Raw genomic sequence first — 20183 nt, 5'->3', positions numbered from 1 at the left:
GGTATACCATAGCAGTGACCTTTCCCTTTTAAACAACAGCTTTCCTCCATTGCAGTCATTGCCCCAAGGCTAATAGCACCCCTCAGTGTGTATTCTTGGACTTAATAATACAATCTCCTGAATAGTTTATGACAAAGAGTTAAAAGTATAAGTATTTGGGGAAAGCAGTTGTCAACACTGGATTCTACCACTGTGCACCGAAGTAAATTGCAGCTTCCGCTAAAACTGTTCAGTGGGTTAGATGGCTCAAATATGGCCTGAATTGAACAACACATCGAAAATTCATCCATTTCTTCGCATTCTCTTGTGGATAAAATCTGTAGTACGTCCATTTGTTTTACAAGTGTACCAATTTCCCTAATTGAAGTTTTTACTGTGTAACATCAGAGGTAGTTCTGTGGGAACAAAGGGCTAATTGAATCGTGATTGAGTGAACATACAAAATGGAGCAATTAAAGAAAAAGATTTGGACAAGTCAATTCTTAAAAATGTGTTGTGTCGGTGAATCGATGGTTTAAATTATTCTGGTATGTGCAGTGACAGGCAATAACTTTTCTGACGTGAATTGTGTCTAATTGAATAAACACAGTGATTAGTTGTAATGACAAGCTACATAAGCCAAAGAGATTCATTTTGGAGCAGAGTACAGACAGCAGCAGGTGTTTGTGCGGACACCCAGAAAAATGGTGATAAATATTCTAATGAAGGTAAAATATTGTTTATCATTCCCTTTGTGTTTTGAGAAGGGAAATTGTAAAGTTGTAATTTTTCATTGTAATGGCTGAATGTATCAGGTATAATAACAAAGTATGCTGACACAGAAGAGTTCTTTAATGAAAATTACAGAACTCAGCTATTTGGGGAAAGTAATTGTCACAGTTGGGTGTTGTAAATGTACACTAAAGCTATTATGCCTTTTTTTATAGCTGTTCTGTGGGATAAATTAATCTATGAAGGCCTGATTTGAGTAAGGTGTGGAAATTTCATATTCGGTTGAATTATGATTTTGTAAAACACTTAAAACCCCCATGAATCACTTTCCTTTTGATGGCCTTTGCTGAAGCCACTGGCTCAGATCCCCATGTGTTACAGCAGTTCTCCTGCCTATGAACAACATGGCAAGGAGTCCTAAAACTGACATTGACCCTTTGAACAGAATTGCTGCTAAAGTTACAACACCATATTGGAAGAAACCTTGTAGAAGTTGATTAATTAGACAAAGAGATGTGAATATTTTCATTTGTAAGTATCCAATGGCCTTGCCCAGCTTTGCACTGGGTAAATCCAATGATTTATGAAGTTTGTTTCAATCCATATAATCTGCATTGTGTCATATTGTGCCACAGTATGTTAATTATTTTTCTATAGATGGAAAATGAAGTCCATTACAGTAGTAGTTGCAGGATGGCAGGTGCGTGTTAATTTTAGGCACCTGGTCAGTGGTAAGGGAGCTGTTGTGGTGCAATGGTTAGTGCCTCTGCCTCTGAGCCAGAAGCTCAGGTATAGAGTTCAGAATGTAACGATAAAACCTGAAAATCCCTCAAGTGTGTCCATGATAATGCAACAAAAGTCTGAGAGTCTTCCGGTCAGCAATAGTTAATTAGTGCCTCTCGAGATACAGCTGCTGGCAGCAGACTGCCCACCTGTTCCAGGGGAAAGACAATAGCGATGTGAATGGATAAAAGCAAGTGCTTTTCATCATGTGTCATTAGAAGTGGAGAAACGTCTACGGTCAGTGATAAGGACATGAGGGGGTCACCTCTGTCATTTTTGTTCTGAACAATAGTCTAAATCTACAAGGAAAGCTGTGACATGAGACAAGCTGAAGAGTTTTATGTTGGCTGTAATATTCTCAATGTTTGGAGGTAGCACAGAAAAACTGTTTCTTCAGAGCTACAATACACTTTATTTTATGAGAGTACAGATTCTAGAATGTACAAATGCTGCTTTCCTCGCAAGAAAGTTGGTCCATCGATGTGGAAATCAGGCTAAATTTAAAACTGACCAGTCACACTCTATATGCAGCCCTTGTTCAGAGAAGGAAGACAAACAGTGCCGATATCAAGCTGGTTGGAGGCTCAAACATGGTGTTCGGTATGAATTATTTAACGATGTGAGGAGAGCATTTCTCACTTTGAAGTTCTCCTTTTTAAGATGAGAACAAGGTGCAATCTTCAGATTTCTTGCCCCAACGCCCACAACAGTTCACATTCTACTTCCCACATTCGCCTGTTAGTGCAGTCAGCTGCACCTCTTCAAGTTCACACCCCTGTTGCTAGAAAACCTATTCCTGCCCCATTCACCTATCCTCCTCCAAACCCGTGAAAGAAAGAGACAGATACTCAGCTGGATCGCACCCGGGGAGTTGATAGATGTGAACGTATTGAACTGTCAAGCCTCTTGGCTCTTTTGTAACATTTTAGGGTTGCTTCTTGTCAGGCATGCAGCTTCCTCTTTCAGTATTTTCTCTGAGGTGGTCCCAACATACCTATGCCTAATGGGCACAACAATTCCAACCTGCTTAAGGAGACCACAGGCAGAATGTTGTGCCCCCTCATGGAGGGCTTTTGGCTAAGGATATGTATTTGTTAAGGCAGGTGGATGAGGACCCCATCACCATTCTGCCTGTGCCCCGATTAATGTCTGGACAGACAGATCCACAGACAGACTGCCAACTCTGATAACAGTTGAGAATGTTAATGGAGTAAGTAACCATTACCGCAGACAGAGTGCTCTCTACATGGAAAGGCTGATACGTGGGGAGGTCTCTCACTCCAAGGAACTCAGGGGCTGATTAAGGTACCCAGCACTAGGAAGAGGGAAAGCCCATTCAGAGCCAGCAGTTAGCCCTTGTGACCTTGTCTTGTCTCTTGCTATCTCTTGTCTCTGGCCTGGATTCCAACAATGACCTTCTGATCGGCCAACAGCTTTCTGCAGAGCGGAGCGCCACCTTATTGGTTGAGTCCTTCATGCAATGAAAAGTACCAGCACTTGTCTGCCAAGTACCTGAGTGTAACAAAAAGTAGCAGCCTGTCCTGTAAGGAGGCAAGGCACTGACCAACCAGCTGGCAGCTGAGACCCTCATCGCCTCTAATTATTCCACCCTGTTTATTGATACAGGCCACCAGCATGTACTGGGAATAAGCCAACCTTCTAGATGCTGGAGAATGTTTACTGATTTATATATAAACTCATAGAGAAATATATCAAAATGCATTTGCACTCAGAAACAGTGAAGCTTTGTCATTAGAATTTCCAGGTAACTATTTCCTTAGATTACTATTTATATTTCAGTACTTGTTTTAGTTAAAAGTTCCCACATTCAGCACTGCTGCTTACTGGCTTGTGACCATTCCCATCTGCCCTGCTAACTTATATGTTTGCATTCAAAACTCAAATTGATTTGAATCCTGCAATGTTGTTTGCTGGACGGTTGGCTTTCAAAGCAGTGTGATGCCAATAGCTTGCGTATGCCACACATGGAGCCTTACACCTCTGCATACCTACAACCCACAGTCATAGACATGAAGTCATTCACGGCAGGAAGTGGAACCTGGTTATTATGAATTATTCATTTCTGTTCAAAGCCATGAACTGATTTTGGGTGTGTAATAAAGCGTGAGCTTTGTAATTGTTACTGAAATGTCAAAGTCTACATGCGAGCAAACATTAGGAACTGAAATGAACACTGACAATCACTGGACCAAACAAGACATAATTCATTAATTATCAACAGAAAAGTTATTCAACAGACCTTTTCAAAGTCCTTAATATGAAAAGCAACCTGTTGTATTTATATTAAGTGGGTTGATAAGAGATCAAATGAAATTAAAGATCAGTGCCATTTTGCAATAGTTCATGAATTCCATTTTGAAATAGTTTATTAATAATTCCAAGCACACTGTTATATTAAGACAGCTCTTCAGGTTATGCTACAATGTTACATTGAAAATACAGACAAATGAGACATGACGTGTGAATGCCAGATGGTGTAGAGCAATCTCTTTTAAAATGTCATTTATTCTTTTTACTTCATTCATGGATTTCAATATCACTGGCTGGACCAGCATTTAACGCCTGTCTTTAATGACCCAGGAAAACATGGTAGTGAGCTGCTTTCCTGAACCACTGCATTCCTAGGGGAATAGTTACACCCAAACTGCCATTATGAGGGAGTTCCAGGATTTTGGCCCAGGGACAATGAAGAAAGGACAATATAGTTGCATGGCTGGATGGTGTGTGGGTTGAAAGGGACCTTGCATGATACCATGGTGGACACAATGGCACTGCTGCCCTAATCATTCCAGGTGCGAGGCATTGTTGGTTTCTAAGGTGCTGTCATAAGATCCCAGGCGAGCAGAGGCATTTTATTGATGATACAACACTGCTGTCACTGTGCTTTGTTGACTGGGGAAATGAATGCAGAAGATTGTGGATGGGTGCCGATCAAACAGGCTGCCCTGTTCTGATGGTGTTGAAATTCTTAACTGACCTCGGAGCTGCGCACATCCAGACAAGTGGGGAGTGTTCCATCACATTCCTGATTTGTGCCTTGTTGATTGTAGGCCCAAATAGGGAAACAAGAAATGAAGTGCTTGCTGCAGAATTCCCAGCCTCTGGCCTACCCTTCTAACCAATGTGTATTTATACGATTGGTCGAGTTAGGTTTCAGATGAAAGGTGGCCCCCAGCATGTTGATAGCAGGGGATTCTCTGATGATGATGATGGTGGTGATGCCGTTGGAAATGGTTAGATTGTCTCTTGTTTTAAATGGTTACTGCCCAGAATTTATGTGGTGCAAATATTCCTTGCAAATCATTTGGTCATTGCTAAGTTTGGACATGAAGAGATTCAGTATCTGAGGAGTCATAGATGGTGTTGACCATTGTGGAATCATTAGTGAACACCCCAATTTCTGAATTTATGATGGAGAGAAGCTCATTGTTGAAGCAACTAAAGATGGTTGCGTCTAGGACATTGTTCTGAGGACCTTTTGCAGAGATGTCCTGGAGCTGAGATGATTAATCTCAATAATTGCAACTTTATTCCTTTGTACTACACCAACCAGCAGAGAGTTTTTCATCTGCTTCCAATTAAATCCAGTTTTGCTAGAGCTGTTTGATGCCCTTCTCATTTAAATTCTGCCTTGATATCCAGCACAGTCATTCTCACCTCACTACTGGGGGTGAGCCCTTTTATCTATGTTCAGACCAAAGCTATTAATGAGGTCTGGAGCTGAATCGAAGCTGCATGTCATGTTATTGTTCTTGAGCAAGTTATTGCAGAGCAAGTACCTTATGACAGCACTGTCAATGACCCCTTCCATTGTTTTCCATATGTTCAAGAGTAGACTGACAGGCTTTAACTGACTTTGCAGAATTTGTCCTGAACTTTGAGGACACGACATACCTGGGTGATTTTTCACATTGTCAAATCGATGCCAGTATTGTCGTTGTACTGGAACAGTTTGACCTGTTTCTGGAGCACTAGTACTCAGCATTGTTGCTGGAATGTAGTCAGGGCCCTTAGTCTTGGCAGTATGCAGGATATTCAGCGATTTCTTGATATCACTGGAATGAACGAAATTGGCTGAAGGTGGCAACAGTGATGCTGGGGATCTCAGATGGAGGCCAAGATGGATTACCCAGTTGGCACATCTGGCTGAAGTTAGAAGCAGATGCTTCAGACTTGTCTGTTGCACAGTTGAGGATGGGGATATTTGCAGACTTTCCTGTTAGTTGTTGAATGGCCCACCACCATCATCAACTGAACGTGGAACGACGGTAGACATTAGATCTAATTCATTCGCTTTGGGATTGTTTACTCTGTCTGTTGCTTCTTGATTATGGAGTTTGGCAAATTGTCCTGTAATACAGCTTTCCAGGTCAAGATTTGTGCTGGTGCTGCTCCTGGCATGCCCTCCTACAACCTTTGTTTAAATTTCATACTTATTGATTGGATTCAAATTTCATCCTCTGCTAAGATGGGATTTCAGCTCCTCACTCCACAGCATTCGCTTGGGCCTATTAATCCAGTAACCTTACCAGTTCATCTCTCTTCACTTGGTGAGTTTGCTACCCATCCCATGCTCCTCTGAGAAGGTGGCGGTGGTAGGTCATCAGGGGTTCGTCCTCAGTCTGTGCTGAGTGCAGATCTGAGTTGGAGCAATATCAGAAAAGCTTGATGCTGTACATGGTCAGGAGCTACTCTTTGGAAAAATGTAATAGTTGCAATTGTAATTAGCATTGCATCCATTGTTAAATTTAGCAACAAGATTGAGTTGGTGAGACCCCTTCCGGAGTACTGCACACAACTCTGGCCACCCTTTGATAGGAAGGATATTATTAAACTGGAGAGCATTCAGAAAAGACTTACCAGAATTTTGCTGGGAATGGAGGGTTTGAGATATAAAAATAAACTGGAAAGGCTGGGACTTTTTTCACTGGAATATAAGGGGTGACATTATTAAAGTTTATAAAATTGAGAAGGGCATAGATAATTTAAATGACAAAGGTCTTTTCTATATGGTGGAAGAGTTCAAAACTAGGGGGCATATTTTCAAGGCAAGAGGAAAACGTTTTAAAAAGGATATGAAGGGCAACTTTTTGACACAAAGAGTGGTTCTTGTTTGGAAGGAACTGCCAGAGAAAGTGGTGGATGCAGGTACTGCCACAAGGTCCATTTGGATAAGGTTATGAATAAGAAAGCTTTGGGGGATATGGACCAAGCGAAGGCAGGTGGGACTAGTTTAATTTGGGCACATGGTCAGCATGGACAAGTTAGACCGAAGGGTCTCTTTCCATGCTCTCTGACTCTGAGAGTTATGCAATAAAAGAGAGATGCAGTAAAATTTTCATAACTGCCTGATTGGAATGTTTCAGCTTTGTGAATTACAAAGCAGTAGCAGCAACCTCATTAATTTCAAACACATGGTTGGGGTAAAGGTTTCCATGCAGCTGTTGTGCAGTCTGTGATAGTTATTTTGCAAAAATAAACACTTCTTGCGGCTAACTTACACTTCCGCCTCATGCCAAATTAAATATTGTGGTTTCAGGTACTTAATGCTTTGCTTACATATTGTCGCTTTAAATTTATTGGACAGGTAATAATTATTGAGGATATTGATTCACCCTTCTAATTCAGCTTCTATATGAGTGCAGAAAGCCTCATATGTCAAATTGAAGTCCAGAAAATAATGCTGCTACGTGACTGCATCATGTAACAAAGGAGCTTGTGGGAATGGGAAGAAGTCATTCTAGCCTGTCAAAAAGCAGACCCAAAATTTAATAAGTGGCACTTGGGGGTAAACAAAAATTATGCCCTTGCAATCATAACAATGTCAACACTCACATACCCATACATGAAGGATGAGGAACAGGATAAGCAAGTTAGGGACAAAAGGACTGCCAGTATCCATGGCGATGCAGTCTAGCTCTCTGGCAGAGCAGTGAAAAATTGGGACAAAAGAAAATGCCTTTTTTAAACCTGCCAAACTGGGCTTGTAGAACACGGAGAAGGGAGCTCTGTTGTTTGCTAGCTGTCATGTTCACTTGAGTGAAATCCGTTCTACGATACCGGAGCGTAACATTTCACTTCAAATAATTAAGTTGAGGCAAAATCTTTTAAAGATAAAGTGGGTAAATATCCAATGCCCAGAAAGAGGCAGGGAGAGACCAATAAACAGTTTATAAGTAGCTTTTAAACTCCACATGGTATTAACTGAATAAATGCTCATTAGCAGCAGCCATCATTTAAAAATTATTTTCATCTAACCTCTTCCCCCCCGAGTAACAGGTTTGACTGAGATTTAATCGCTGTGTTTATACTTCAGCTGATCAAACAACAGGTGAATGTCAAATGATTCTAATCTTTAGAGATTGATGCAGGCTTGACATTCACCACTGATTTAATCTGTATTCTCTATCTAGAATTGCTGAAGGCACAAGCTGTCTTAATCAATTGTTTTGATTGGTGTGGTCTAATGTTAAATTTGAATAGTGCTTTATGATTTATGATGATGATTCTGCAATCAAGGAAAATGCCTTATTGCTTGTGACAGTGACAAAGCTAGTCTTATCATCCTCCCATTAGGCATCCTCTACAAGGGAAACGGGGAAAATCAATTCATCTCTCAGCAGCCAGCTGTCATCAACAGCATCATGGGCAACGGACGAAGACGCAGCATCTCGTGCCCGAGTTGCAATGGCCAATCAGATGGTAACAAGCTCCTGGCACCCGTAGCTTTGGCGTGTGGCATTGATGGCAGCTTGTATATTGGCGATTTCAACTACATCCGCCGTATCTTTCCTTCAGGAAATGTGACGAGCATTCTAGAGCTAAGGTAGGTCTAGAGCTGCAAAACCTCTCCTGTGCTGCTCCAGCCTTTGCATGGTGGGACAGGTTGTTCCTTCCAGTTGTCCCCTACTTTCTCAGCAGGCAGAGAATCTAAAAGGCTGTACAAATTAAATGGTCATTTTTTTTAACCTGTGCAAGACCCATCTTCCCACCATTGGAACAAGCTAACATTCTATCTTGGTACAATTCACAGATTGATTTGGATTGAATAGACTCTTAAAATACGACCAGTCAGTCTATCATTCCAGTCCATTAATGAATGATACTCGAGGTTCAGTGACGAAAGAAATCACGAGAGAAACTAACTACCCCTCTGTCAGTCAATAAGGCAGCAAAGTAGCTATTCATTCAAAATTGCATTTAAGTTGCAGCTGTGTGTGGCCTGTCTCTGTTAATTTGAGAGGAATATTTGAACACAATGTTTCACTGCTACAGAGAGGAAGACAGTTGATTTAAAGTGCAATGTCATTGCCAAATGCATTAATTAGCTTCAAGTTTCGAGTGAAAAACATGCAGTTCCTCAATTGCATTCATTAACCTGGAATTAGGTGGGGAGTCATTAATTTTCCATTTCCAAAATTGACCAGTTACAAATAGACCAGTTATTTTCATTTGTCAAACTTGAATATTCTATGCACTAATTAACATGCAGCTTAGATCTGTTGTTTAGTTGTATTTCTATTTTCAATCATAAAGAGTCAAATGGTACGAAATTTGATCGGAACGTTTGTTGCCTGGATTTGGGTTACTGCTAGCAATCATTAACACTGAACTGTTGCTATGACAGGGTTATGTACTCAAAACTTTTATCTGCTTTGTTATGAAAGGTAAAATGAATAAGTGTCTGGTCAGTGCACTAGCGAACACATCAAAGTCAATGCGTGTTGTAGATTGTTATTAGTGTGCAGTTGTACTGAAGCAAAGCTGATTTGTCTGGAAACTATGTTCTGGTTGTATGACATTAAAATGATGTGATAGCTCCTCTTCTAATATAGTATAAACAGTTTGAACCATTTTGCATGGTGATTAAATGCTGTTTATTCAAACTGGACCTCTTTGTTTGTGTTCCGTACCTAATTCAGACTTTTCTTCTCTTCCTTTCTTGCTACATATTAAGAAATAAAGATTTTAGACATAGGTAAGTTTGAGAACTGTTGTTGTGTCTCTACTACATTTCCATCAGCTAGTATGTTTTAACTAACTTCGTCCTCCTACATAAGCTGTCCTTTCATTATCATGACTGAGTTCAAAATTTACCTTTTTCTGACAGGGTTATTGGATCTGCTTTTGCTTTCAGTGCTTTGTTATGGGCTTGATGGGGGTGGATCAAGGAATTGAGAGAACACAAGTGATATTTTTAATATCTCTGATGAAGGGTCTAGGCCCGAAACGTCAGCTTTTGTGCTCCTGAGATGCTGCTTGGCCTGCTGTGTTCATCCAGCTCCACACTTTGTTATCTTGGATTCTCCAGCATCTGCAGTTCCCGTTATCTCTGATATTTTTAAACGATCATAGGTGCAATTTATGTAAATTAATGTCACCAATGTTAAAAGACCTAAAAGATAGAAACAAAAACCATACTGCTTACAAGGGATATTAAAGAATTAAACTTGAGCTTCTTTTATTTGAGGATTTTACAGCACAGAAGCAGACCATTTGTCCCATCTTATCTGTGCCAGTTCATTACTCCTTCCCCTGATTATTAACAGAAAGTCATCTTTCAAATTGATTTAGTTTGGATTGACACAAAAAACGAAAGCAGTCAATCATTCCAGTCCGTATAAGATGAAGATTTCAACATGGTTTTCTCTGTGAAATTTGTCTTCCTAATGTATGTGTAATTCCCTTTTGAAATGTAGTTTGAATCTACTCCCTTGGTCTTTTAAAGTCGTGCCTTGTTAATCATGACAACTCGTTATGTTAAAATGAGTTCTTTTTCTTTCCTTTTTTTGCTGATCATGCAAAATTTGTATCCTCCTGGTTGCTGACCATATAGCCACTGGAAATGGTTTTTCCTTAATTCTGTAAATAAACCCCTCCTTGATGTTAAACATCACTGTTCTCGCTGTTAATCTTCTCTGCTCCAAGAAGCTTTTGTCTTCTCACGTAGCAGCAGTCCCTCATGAATGATGTAAAATTTCCAGTTTTTGCATACAGCTTTTTGAGAATTTGTGTTTCTGCAAGCTGATTGTTTCATGGTGCTTCACTTTTCCAGTTTGTACATCAACACTTGACCCTGTTTAGTTTGTTTCCCTTGTGCCAGTTCAGCTCCTACCCTTTTTTGCCTTCTGCACCTCCCTAAGCTTTGAGTCACATCTGCTCAGTCAAATGGCATCACTTACTGAATGGTTATTGCTGAATTGAAGAAAAAATACTGTAACATTTGGACTTAACCATTAAATCATTCCCACAACCTTTGGTATCAAGAAAATTGAAATTGGCTCCAGACCTGTTGCACTCAGCTAATTCCTTTCATTTCCTCAAAGTAACAGATGTTACAGAGGCATAGTGCATGGTTTTTGCATCATTTTTTGTTTCTTGCTTTCATTTTCCCTCATCTCTAAATGTCAGGCTGGCTTAATATTCCCAATCAGTTTTCCTAAACCCTCACTATATCACCTTGAACACATAGCCTGATCTGATATTTCAATACATTATTGAGAGAGTACTAGGTAGGTGGAGATATTGGCCTAAGGAATATTAGGTGGGTATGCAATATTCCAACATTTTGTGCAGTCCATCAATTTTCAGACCTCGACAAACACATCCATACAGAATCACAGTGTGGAGCGGGTCCTGACCCGAAACCTCAACTCTCCTGCTCCTCTGATGTTGCCCTGGCCTGCTGCGCTCCTCCAGCTCCAGGCTGTGTTATCTCTGACTCCAGCATCGGCAGTTCCTAATATCTCCATATAGCATCATTTTATATCAGCAGCGTGAGTTAATTTGCTTTACTGGCAGATATAATTGTGCACCCATGGTGAATAAATAACTGGGAATAATTCCAAATATCGAGTATGTTTTAAATAGGCACTGTTTTAGAACTTGCAGAATAAATGTTGACAGAATGCAAATAGATTTAAAGAGCTGACTTCACAGAAAATGTCATGGTGATTTAAAAATTATTTGTTGATAGAACAAATATCCTTTGACTTCTGATGCACTCAGCTTATTATGCACTGGGTACTGCCAGGAGTTATGAATTCTCAGTTTCTGGGGTCAGGTACAAAGCGCCACAAAGTTTCAGGGAATTTCTGAGCAGAGATTGAATGAAAGAAAGTGCTTTCGAGGTAATTATCCAGAGTTGCTCTCATGTGCCATCTGTTGACAATCAAGAGAATAGCACCTTCTTTGGAGCACACCACTTATCTACTCTCAGTACAACAGAGCAGCAATTTATTGCCATTTGTTTTTATGAAAATACAGTGGGATGCGTATAAGTTGCCACAATTCGGCTCCATTTTAATTACAGAAGTTATAAAAAAAAATTGAGACAAAGTTAGGACAAAGAATTGAAGTCTAAAACTGATTTAAAGCACACAGATTAAGTATGTTATTTCTCGGCTATCCAAGACATCACCCCTCCATCCTACTCAACAAAATAAAAGTACAAATCTGTTCGGTAAACACAGGACGTCTTTACTGAATAACTCCATTTGGCAATAAGGATTGTCACCATGCAGTAACAGTTGGAAACAGTTGCTAAATTTCATGTGTTATTTATATTAAAAAGATAAATCACTGTTCTAAAAGAGGCAGTTATGATTCCTCTAGAACAATTTGTCGCAGATGCATTGATGGCATTGTCATGTACATTGGCCAGACTAATTTTTGTATCAAAAGCATCAGCGCAAGTTGCGCGACTGCAATAAGGAACACTGTACTATCAGACAATTTAGATTCCTGAACCTTACTGAAGGGCTCAGGAAGAGCTGAATGAAGGTGTGAATAATTAAAATACAAGAATCACCTGACTGAAGGGGAAAAGTGTTTGGAACAAGATTTAGGTTAGAATTGGTGCAGGGAAGATGGACAGGTGATACCTAGAGTTAGAACTGTGGGGGAAAAAATAGCACATTGCAGTAACATTTTAAGCTGGGAAATGGAAAGTGACAATGCTGCAGTTCCAGCGGGGAAATTGGAAAGTGTAGAACTGGAATCAATGGAAATAAATGGAAACTAGTATTATATGACAGGCAATTCCAAACATTTGTTAAAATTGAGAGCCAGAAATAGAACTTGTTGAACTGAACATAAATCATAGTTTGACCTACATCTATTATCCCTATCTTAAGCAATTAATTACTTCAATTTTGAATACATTGAATGTATTGGAAACAACCTCTAATATTCCTGTTCATTTTATCCTTTACACCTTTGTTAAAGGATTTCTCAGAATGGTAGCGGAGAGGCTCTGTTACTGGATCAGAAATTTTGATGTCAGAACTAATAATTTGAAGACAAGGGTTCCTATCCAATTATAACAACTGGGATTTAAATGTGGTTCATGAAAACAAAAACAAGAATCAGTAACAGTGACAGCATAAGAAATAAGAGCTTGAGTAGGCCACTGCGCCTGTAATGTGCACCCTATCATTCAACAACATCATGGCTGATCTCTAATCTAAATTCTACCCACCTGCACTTTCCTCTTAATCCCTCAATTCCCTTACTGAATATCAGGAAAATTGTAAATATGTACATTATGCCCTTTTGGAACAGAAATCTGCTGACCTTGTGGAAGCAGGCCTCTCGGCCCATCGAGTCCACACTACCCTGCGAACACCCAGCCTCCCATTCAGATTCATCTGCCTACCCGATCCCTGTAATCCTGGATTTCCCACAACTAATCCACCGAGCCCGCACGAAGCTGGCTATTATGGGTAATTTAGCATGGCCATTCCACTTAACCTGCACGTCTTCAAACCATGGGAGGAAACCGGAGTACCCAGAGGAAACCCCACGCAGGCACAGGGAGAATGTGCAAACTCCACACAGACAGTTGCTGGCAGGTGGAATTGAACCTGTGACCCTGGTGCTGTGAGGCAGCAGTGCTAATCACTGAGCCACCATGACACCCACGATTGCCCAACCTAAATGAATTTCCAGACTGACATAGTAACTCTTAATTCCCTTTTCGAGTGGCCTTGCAAGCCCCTCAGTTGTAAAGATGATGGCTCAACTTCGCCTTCTCAAGGGCAGTTAGAGATAGGTAATAAATTCTGGCAAGTACTCACATGAATGAATGAAACAAAGTGCCAATTTTATTTTCCTTTATTCATTCATGGGATGAGGGCATCAATGGCCAGGCAGCATTTATTACCCATCCCTAATTACCCAGAGGGCAGTTCAGAGTCAACCACATTGCTGTGGGTCTGGAGTCACATGTAGGCCAGACCAGTTTCCTTCCCTAAAGGAAATTAGTGAACCAGATGGGTTTTTCTGATAATCAGCAATGGTGTCATGATCATCATTAGATTCTTAATTCCAGACATTTTATTGAATTTAAATTCCATCGTCTGCCGTAGCAGGATTCAAACTTGGTTCCCCAGAACATTAGCTGGTTTCTGGATTTACAGTCCAGTGATGACACTACTAGGCCATCACCTCCCCTCATGCATGCACTATTGAAAATAATGGTACATGTGATGATACACTAGCTCGGTGGCTATCCAGTGCCTGTATGTATCTTTACCCCTTCCCCAGCCTTTCAAATAACTAGATGATGAAACAGCTGGGAATGAGTCGTATGATCCCATAAACCCAGTGGAGGTGGATGAAGAGCGCACAGGCTGGAAATAGGGACACATATGTGTGGGTCAAATTCTCTTGCCTGCTTTCAGTGACCTGCGGCCTACCTGCCTGGACTTTGAAGACCAGTAAGATGATAGTTTTAATAAAAGTGTTGAAGTGTTGAGAAAATAACAAAACTGGCTACCTTCTGATCCTGATTGAATTAATCTTTATAATTTAGTCTATACAAATGAAAGTAGAAGTCTTCTATCTTGAATGTGGTTATCAGCGCTTGCTCACAATTCCTTTAATGATAAAATGAATTAATTTTGTTAAAATCAGTAACATTCAATTTGTCCCAATTTTAAAGTTTGTTCCCTCTGATCAAACTTGCTGCTGTCTCACACTGAAATGAATAAGTAGATTGATTTAAGAGTCAAACACTCATCACTGAATAAATATTAATCAGTGGATGGATTTTTTTTCCATCCCATTCTCTTTGGATTGACAGATCTTTTCAGCCAGGGTGATTGGAAGTTGCTTAGTATATCAGATCAGTTTAACATTTGGACAGAACTGGCAATATCAGCATCATTGAAAATTCAATAAAACCCATTGTTTTACAAGCTCTGTTTGCCCAGTTACAAACATGTGACATTGGTCTCAGGCACCTTTCCATTTGATGGTTTCTGATGGCCACAGCTGTCGTAGTTTATCGTTATTGCAACAGAAGAAGAAATGATCAATTATAAACCATTAACACAAATTATCTACTCTCAGCACCTCTGGATCATGTTCTGCATGTAAATTCTGAAATCAGATGGCGAAATAGTTCCAATATCGAATTTCATGAACCGTCTATGAGATACAGAAGTCCCCAACCTCTGACTTATGAATGCATGAACTTACAGATGCAATCTCATACAGGGATGTATTCATATTCAATTTAAAAATGTGACATATCCCTTCTATTTAGTGCATGGCTATTCTATACTGTCCAATGTTCATTCTGACCTGACTTGTGCACCAATCAAATTACAGATGGCCTCAAGAACAGAAACTGTTCGCACCCAAGGGACCGTCTGTCCTGATCTACTGTCTCCATTTTATCTCTGGCCAGACTATGGCAGCTGGCTACAGAATCTACAGATCCAGAGGTGGTTCTGCAAGTGATGAACTGATGTACAAAATGTATTCTCTTGATCACTACCAAACCATTATCCTCTGCTTGCCTGCCTTCTCTGTATCCTAGGAGACCTATCATATTATTCTGAGGAAGGGTCACCGGACCCGAAACGTTAACACTGTTTTTTCCTTCACAGATGCTGCCAAACCTGCTGAAGTTTTCCAGCAACTTGTTTTGTTCCTGTCGTATTATTGATTATTACTTACCAGTAAATGATTTGTACTTGGTGGCATCTCCATTTTCAGGATATTGTTTTCCTGTCTCATTGTCCTGATCTGCATCCTGGTCAAATAACTAATTTTTAATCTACAGATCATTTGCTGGATGCTGCAAAGTGTCTGAATCTGCTTAGATAAAAAGCAGAGATAAAAACTTGGAGACCTTGATGCTTCACAGTCGAAGGGTCAGCTAGATCCAGTGATTTGTATAGGCCATTAAACAGTACATTACACTTGGTTGTCAACATGAGATATTAAAGCAATCTAAAAGATAAATGATAGCGGTAAATGAGATTCAATAAATTTGAATCTATCATCAATGTGCAATCACATTTAATTACATTTCAGTAATTTCTTATTACATCCTATTTGCCACCAAACTGTTTCCTGCCAGCCTTCTAAAAAAAGGTGTCTCTTTTACCAGGACATTGTGTGTAAGTAATAGATTCTGCTATTTCCTCAAGACTACTTCTCTGCTTTGGTATATATTTCTATAAGTGACTCAACTTCTCAATTCCAAGATAATAAAATGTGAGGCTGGATGAACACAGCAGGCCAAGCAGCATCTCAGGAGCACAAAAGCTGACGTTTCGGGCCTAGACCCTTCATCAGAGAGGGGGATGGGGAGAGGGAACTGGAATAAATAGGGAGAGAGGGGGAGGCGGACCGAAGATGGAGAGTAAAGAAGATAGGTGGAGAGAGTATAGGTGGGGAGGTAGGGAGGGGATAGGTCAGTCCAGGGAAGACAGACAGGTCAAGGAGGTGGGATGAGGTTAGTAGGTAGATGGGGGTGCGGCTTGGGGTGAGAGGAAGAACCAGTTAGGGAGGCAGAGACAGGTTGGACTGGTTTTGGGATGCAGCGGGTGGGGGGGAGGAGCTGGGCTGGTTGTGTGGTGCAGTGGGGGGAGGGGACAAACTGGGCTGGTTTAGGGATGCAGTAGGGGAAGGGGAGATTTTGAAACTGGTGAAGTCCACATTGATACCATTAGGCTGCAGGGTTCCCAGGCGGAATATGAGTTGCTGTTCCTGCAATCTTCAGGTGGCATCATTGTGGCAGTGCAGGAGGCCCATGATGGACATGTCATCTAGAGAATGGGAGGGGGAGTGGAAATGGTTTGCGACTGGGAGGTGCAGTTGTTTGTTGCGAGCTGAGCGGAGGTGTTCTGCAAAGCGGTCTCCAAGCCTCCGCTTGGTTTCCCCAATGTAGAGGAAGCCGCACCGGGTACAACGGATGCAGTATACCACATTGGCAGGAACCTCTGCTTAATGTGGAATGTCATCTTGGGGCCTGGGATAGGGGTGAGGGAGGAGGTGTGGGGGCAAGTGTAGCATTTCCTGCGGTTGCAGGGGAAGGTGCCGGGTGTGGTGGGGTTGGAGGGCAGTGTGGAGCGAACAAGGGAGTCACGGAGAGAGTGGTCTCTCCGGAAAGCAGACAGGGGTGGGGATGGAAAAACGTCTTGGGTGGTGGGGTCGGATTGTAAATGGCGAAAGTGTCGGAGGATGATACGTTGTATCCGGAGGTTGGTAGGGTGGTGTGTGAGAACGAGGGGGATCCTCTTAGGGCGGTTGTGGCGGGGGCGGAGTGTGAGGGAAGTGTTGCGGGAACTTCTCAATTCATTTGAAATGCTATAGTTAAGAATGGTGGCTGTGGCTCGATTGGCTATTCTTGCTTAAGGGTCACAAGCTCTCAGTCCAAGTTCCCCTGTTGGGCCTTAACACAAAAATCAAGACTGCCACTCCAGTGCAATACTGAAGAAGTGCTACACAGTTTGGAGGTGCTGTCTTTGAGACATTTTTTTAGAATTCATTCATCGGATGAGGACATCACTAGGCCAGTACTTATTACCATCCCTAATTGCCCAGAGGGCAGTTAAATGTTAGTCACATTGCTGTGGATCTGGAGTAGCATGCAGACCAGATCACATGTGTAGGCCTACATGTGACTCCAGACCAAGTAAGAATGGCAGCTTCCTTCCCTAAACAACATTAGTGAACCAGATGGATTTTTCCAATAATCGACAGTGGTTTCACGGTCATCATTAGACACTTAATTTCAGATTTTTTTAAGAATTGTATTCAAATTCCATCAGGTATCGTAGTAGGACTCAAGCCCATGTCCCCAAAATATTATTGGGTCTCTGGATTAACAGTCCAGTGATAATACCACTGGGCCATCGTCTTCCCCAAGCATTAAGTTAGTTTCAGCTGGTTTGAAACAAATCTGTGGTGATTTTTTGAAGCAATAGAGAGTTGTCTCCAGTGTTCTACCAATAGTTACCAGATGAAACAGTCAGTATTGCATTGCTTTCTAAGGGAATTTGCTGTTTGCAAATTGGTTTCCACATTTCCTACATTATAACAGTGACTACGTGTCAGAAATACTTCTTTTGAAGCATCTAGTAGTCATGAAAAGCAAAAATCTGCCTATATTAGATATGCTAAATATAGGTGTTGCATTGAAGGTTGTGGTAGTTTCAACTTGAAAACGTGCAAAACTCTGTCACTGTGTATTGATGTCGTTTATTTGTCTGGATGTTATGTGAATTGTTGTGCTGTCTTGTCCACTTTCTTTTGAGCCTCAACTAGTCTTGACGTCTGACTGCTGCACTGTGCTTCAATGCCTCAGTTCTACATCAGTTTTGATGTAGCTGGAGATTAGTAAGAATCAGTGTTTCTGCGATTAATGTCTGGGTTCACTGGATGGCCCATTGACCTGGAGCCCTTCAGGATCTTGTGTCTCCAGATTTCCTTTCTTGATTCAACCTCTCGTGAAATGTAACTGGAACTGAATTTTCTCTTGTGCCTTTTGGTGTGTGCGAGCCTGGACCAGAAACCTCTGAAAATCTTTGCCTTTACTAGCTTCCAAAGGGCAAGTGAAAACACTCAATTAAAATGTTAGGGACTACTATTACATCGGAAGGGATTTTCCCTTGTTTGCAGGAACGAGGCCTCAACACAGCTGAACTAAATTCAATAGCCCATCTTGTGCTGAATTCCTGCAGCAGCAAAATTCCTGATCGTGAGTAACTGAAATGCTGGGAGTTCTGATTGGTAATGTGGTAAACCAGTACTTTACTATCTTTTTCCTTTATGTTAGTGAAAAACAGCACCTCTTCCCAAAAATCTATGCATCCAGATCGAGGGGTAAACTTTACTGTTAAGCAAATCAGAAACAGTGACTGGAAATAAAAAATGCAGCTTCCCCATTTAATCAAGATGAGGATTTTTTATTTCCTCTCTTAGAAGGTAGTTAACCTGTAGAATTCTTTACTGCAGAGGGCTGCCAAGGCTGGGCCATTAAGTATATTCAAGGCTGAGATAGATTTTTAATCAGTAAGGGATCAAGGTTTATGGGGGAAAAGGCAAGAAAGTGCAGTGAGGATGATCAGATAAGCTGTGACCTCATTGAATGATGGAGCTGACTCAATGGGCCGAATGGTCTACTTCTGTTCCTACATCTTTGGTCCAATCTGCAGCTATCTTAAACTTTAACCTCAGCATAAAATGCTTAATCTTGCTCTTCACCTGATTGAAGATTTTGCCGAAGGAGGCATTAAGTATCCTGCTGTGTTTCACTGAATATGCCACCGACCAAGCTATTAGTGGGCAGGATAACAGTATTGGAATAGTTTGGAGACAAATAATGATTTGTTGAATAAATTAACTCAGTGGGAGTATCAGTAGTGGAGTTCTTAAACTGCTATTATTAACGGGTTTTTGTTGAAGTCCTGTGTAGTGAGAAGATAATGAACGCTCAATCTGCATTAGGCGAGCAGGTTGGGCGTTGGAATGGGTTAAGTCTGGCTTTCTCTTGTTCTTTAAATAGTTTCCTTTCCTCTATTACAGTAAAAAGATGTTAAAATGTTTGACAGAATCATGGTAAGGGATACTCCGTACCATCTGTTCTCTGGCACAGAGGAGGTCCAACAGCTTTTGGCAGCCATTGTAAATACCCTTGGGCCATTGCTCAGTTTGAATTCAGAACTTTGTAAAATACTCTTCATTAAAAACAAAATGTGCTTCTTTCCCAAGTAATAACCCAGCACACAGATATTTCCTGGCAACTGACCCAGTGACAGGAGATCTGTACATCTCAGATACCAACACACGGAGGATCTATCATCCAAAGTCCCTAGTTGGTGCTAAAGATCTGACTGCGAACTCTGAAGTGGTAGCAGGGACTGGAGAACAATGTCTGCCATTTGATGAAGCTCGCTGTGGTGATGGAGGCAAAGCTGTGGAAGCTTCACTGATGAGTCCTAAAGGTACAAAGCACACACATGTGCACACAGACATACAGACTCACACAGACACATCTATATACGTGATCGTGCACACGCGTTGGAAACCTTCCCTTCATAACAAAGTTCTGAACTCTAAAACCAAACTCAGGCTCACTTTTGTTTCAGATTGAAGTATACCCAGGTAACAGAGTCAGCATCACTTGTTATGCAGGCAGAGTTACTACAATTTGGAGATTCAAGAGCGTGATAGATTTTGGCAGAAGTTGTTAACAGAGGCAGGATCTGAGGCATCAGTTTCTAAAAGTGAGGAATGCCGCTGCAAATACATTTGCCTGCATTTCCACAGAAGAAATCTGAAGCAATCAAAGCAGTCTTGTTGCTCTGCCATAATGAGACCTGTGCTGTGGTGAATATCCTGGAAAATGAAGAGTCAAAAGCCACAGTTGG

The 20183-nt window shown here is 41.1% G+C and overlaps 1 protein-coding gene across 7 annotated transcripts in view; it reads left to right on the top strand.

Moving 5' to 3' along the window:
* The window catches only part of tenm3 (teneurin transmembrane protein 3), a 3293451-nt gene that overhangs the window by 3233649 nt on the left and 39619 nt on the right, over window positions 1-20183 (top strand). For all 7 annotated transcript variants that reach the window (XM_059644858.1, XM_048526868.2, XM_048526869.2 and 4 more), the window contains 3 exons: window positions 8092-8341; window positions 9473-9493; window positions 19525-19757. In XM_059644858.1, the coding sequence (XP_059500841.1) occupies window positions 8092-8341; window positions 9473-9493; window positions 19525-19757 (504 nt within the window). The remainder of the gene's footprint in view (window positions 1-8091; window positions 8342-9472; window positions 9494-19524; window positions 19758-20183) is intronic.

Source organism: Stegostoma tigrinum, chromosome 3 (assembly GCF_030684315.1).
Source record: "Stegostoma tigrinum isolate sSteTig4 chromosome 3, sSteTig4.hap1, whole genome shotgun sequence".
NCBI lineage: Eukaryota > Metazoa > Chordata > Chondrichthyes > Orectolobiformes > Stegostomatidae > Stegostoma > Stegostoma tigrinum.
Note: the sequence above shows the minus strand (reverse complement) of the source record. Positions and strands in the feature narration are given on the sequence as shown.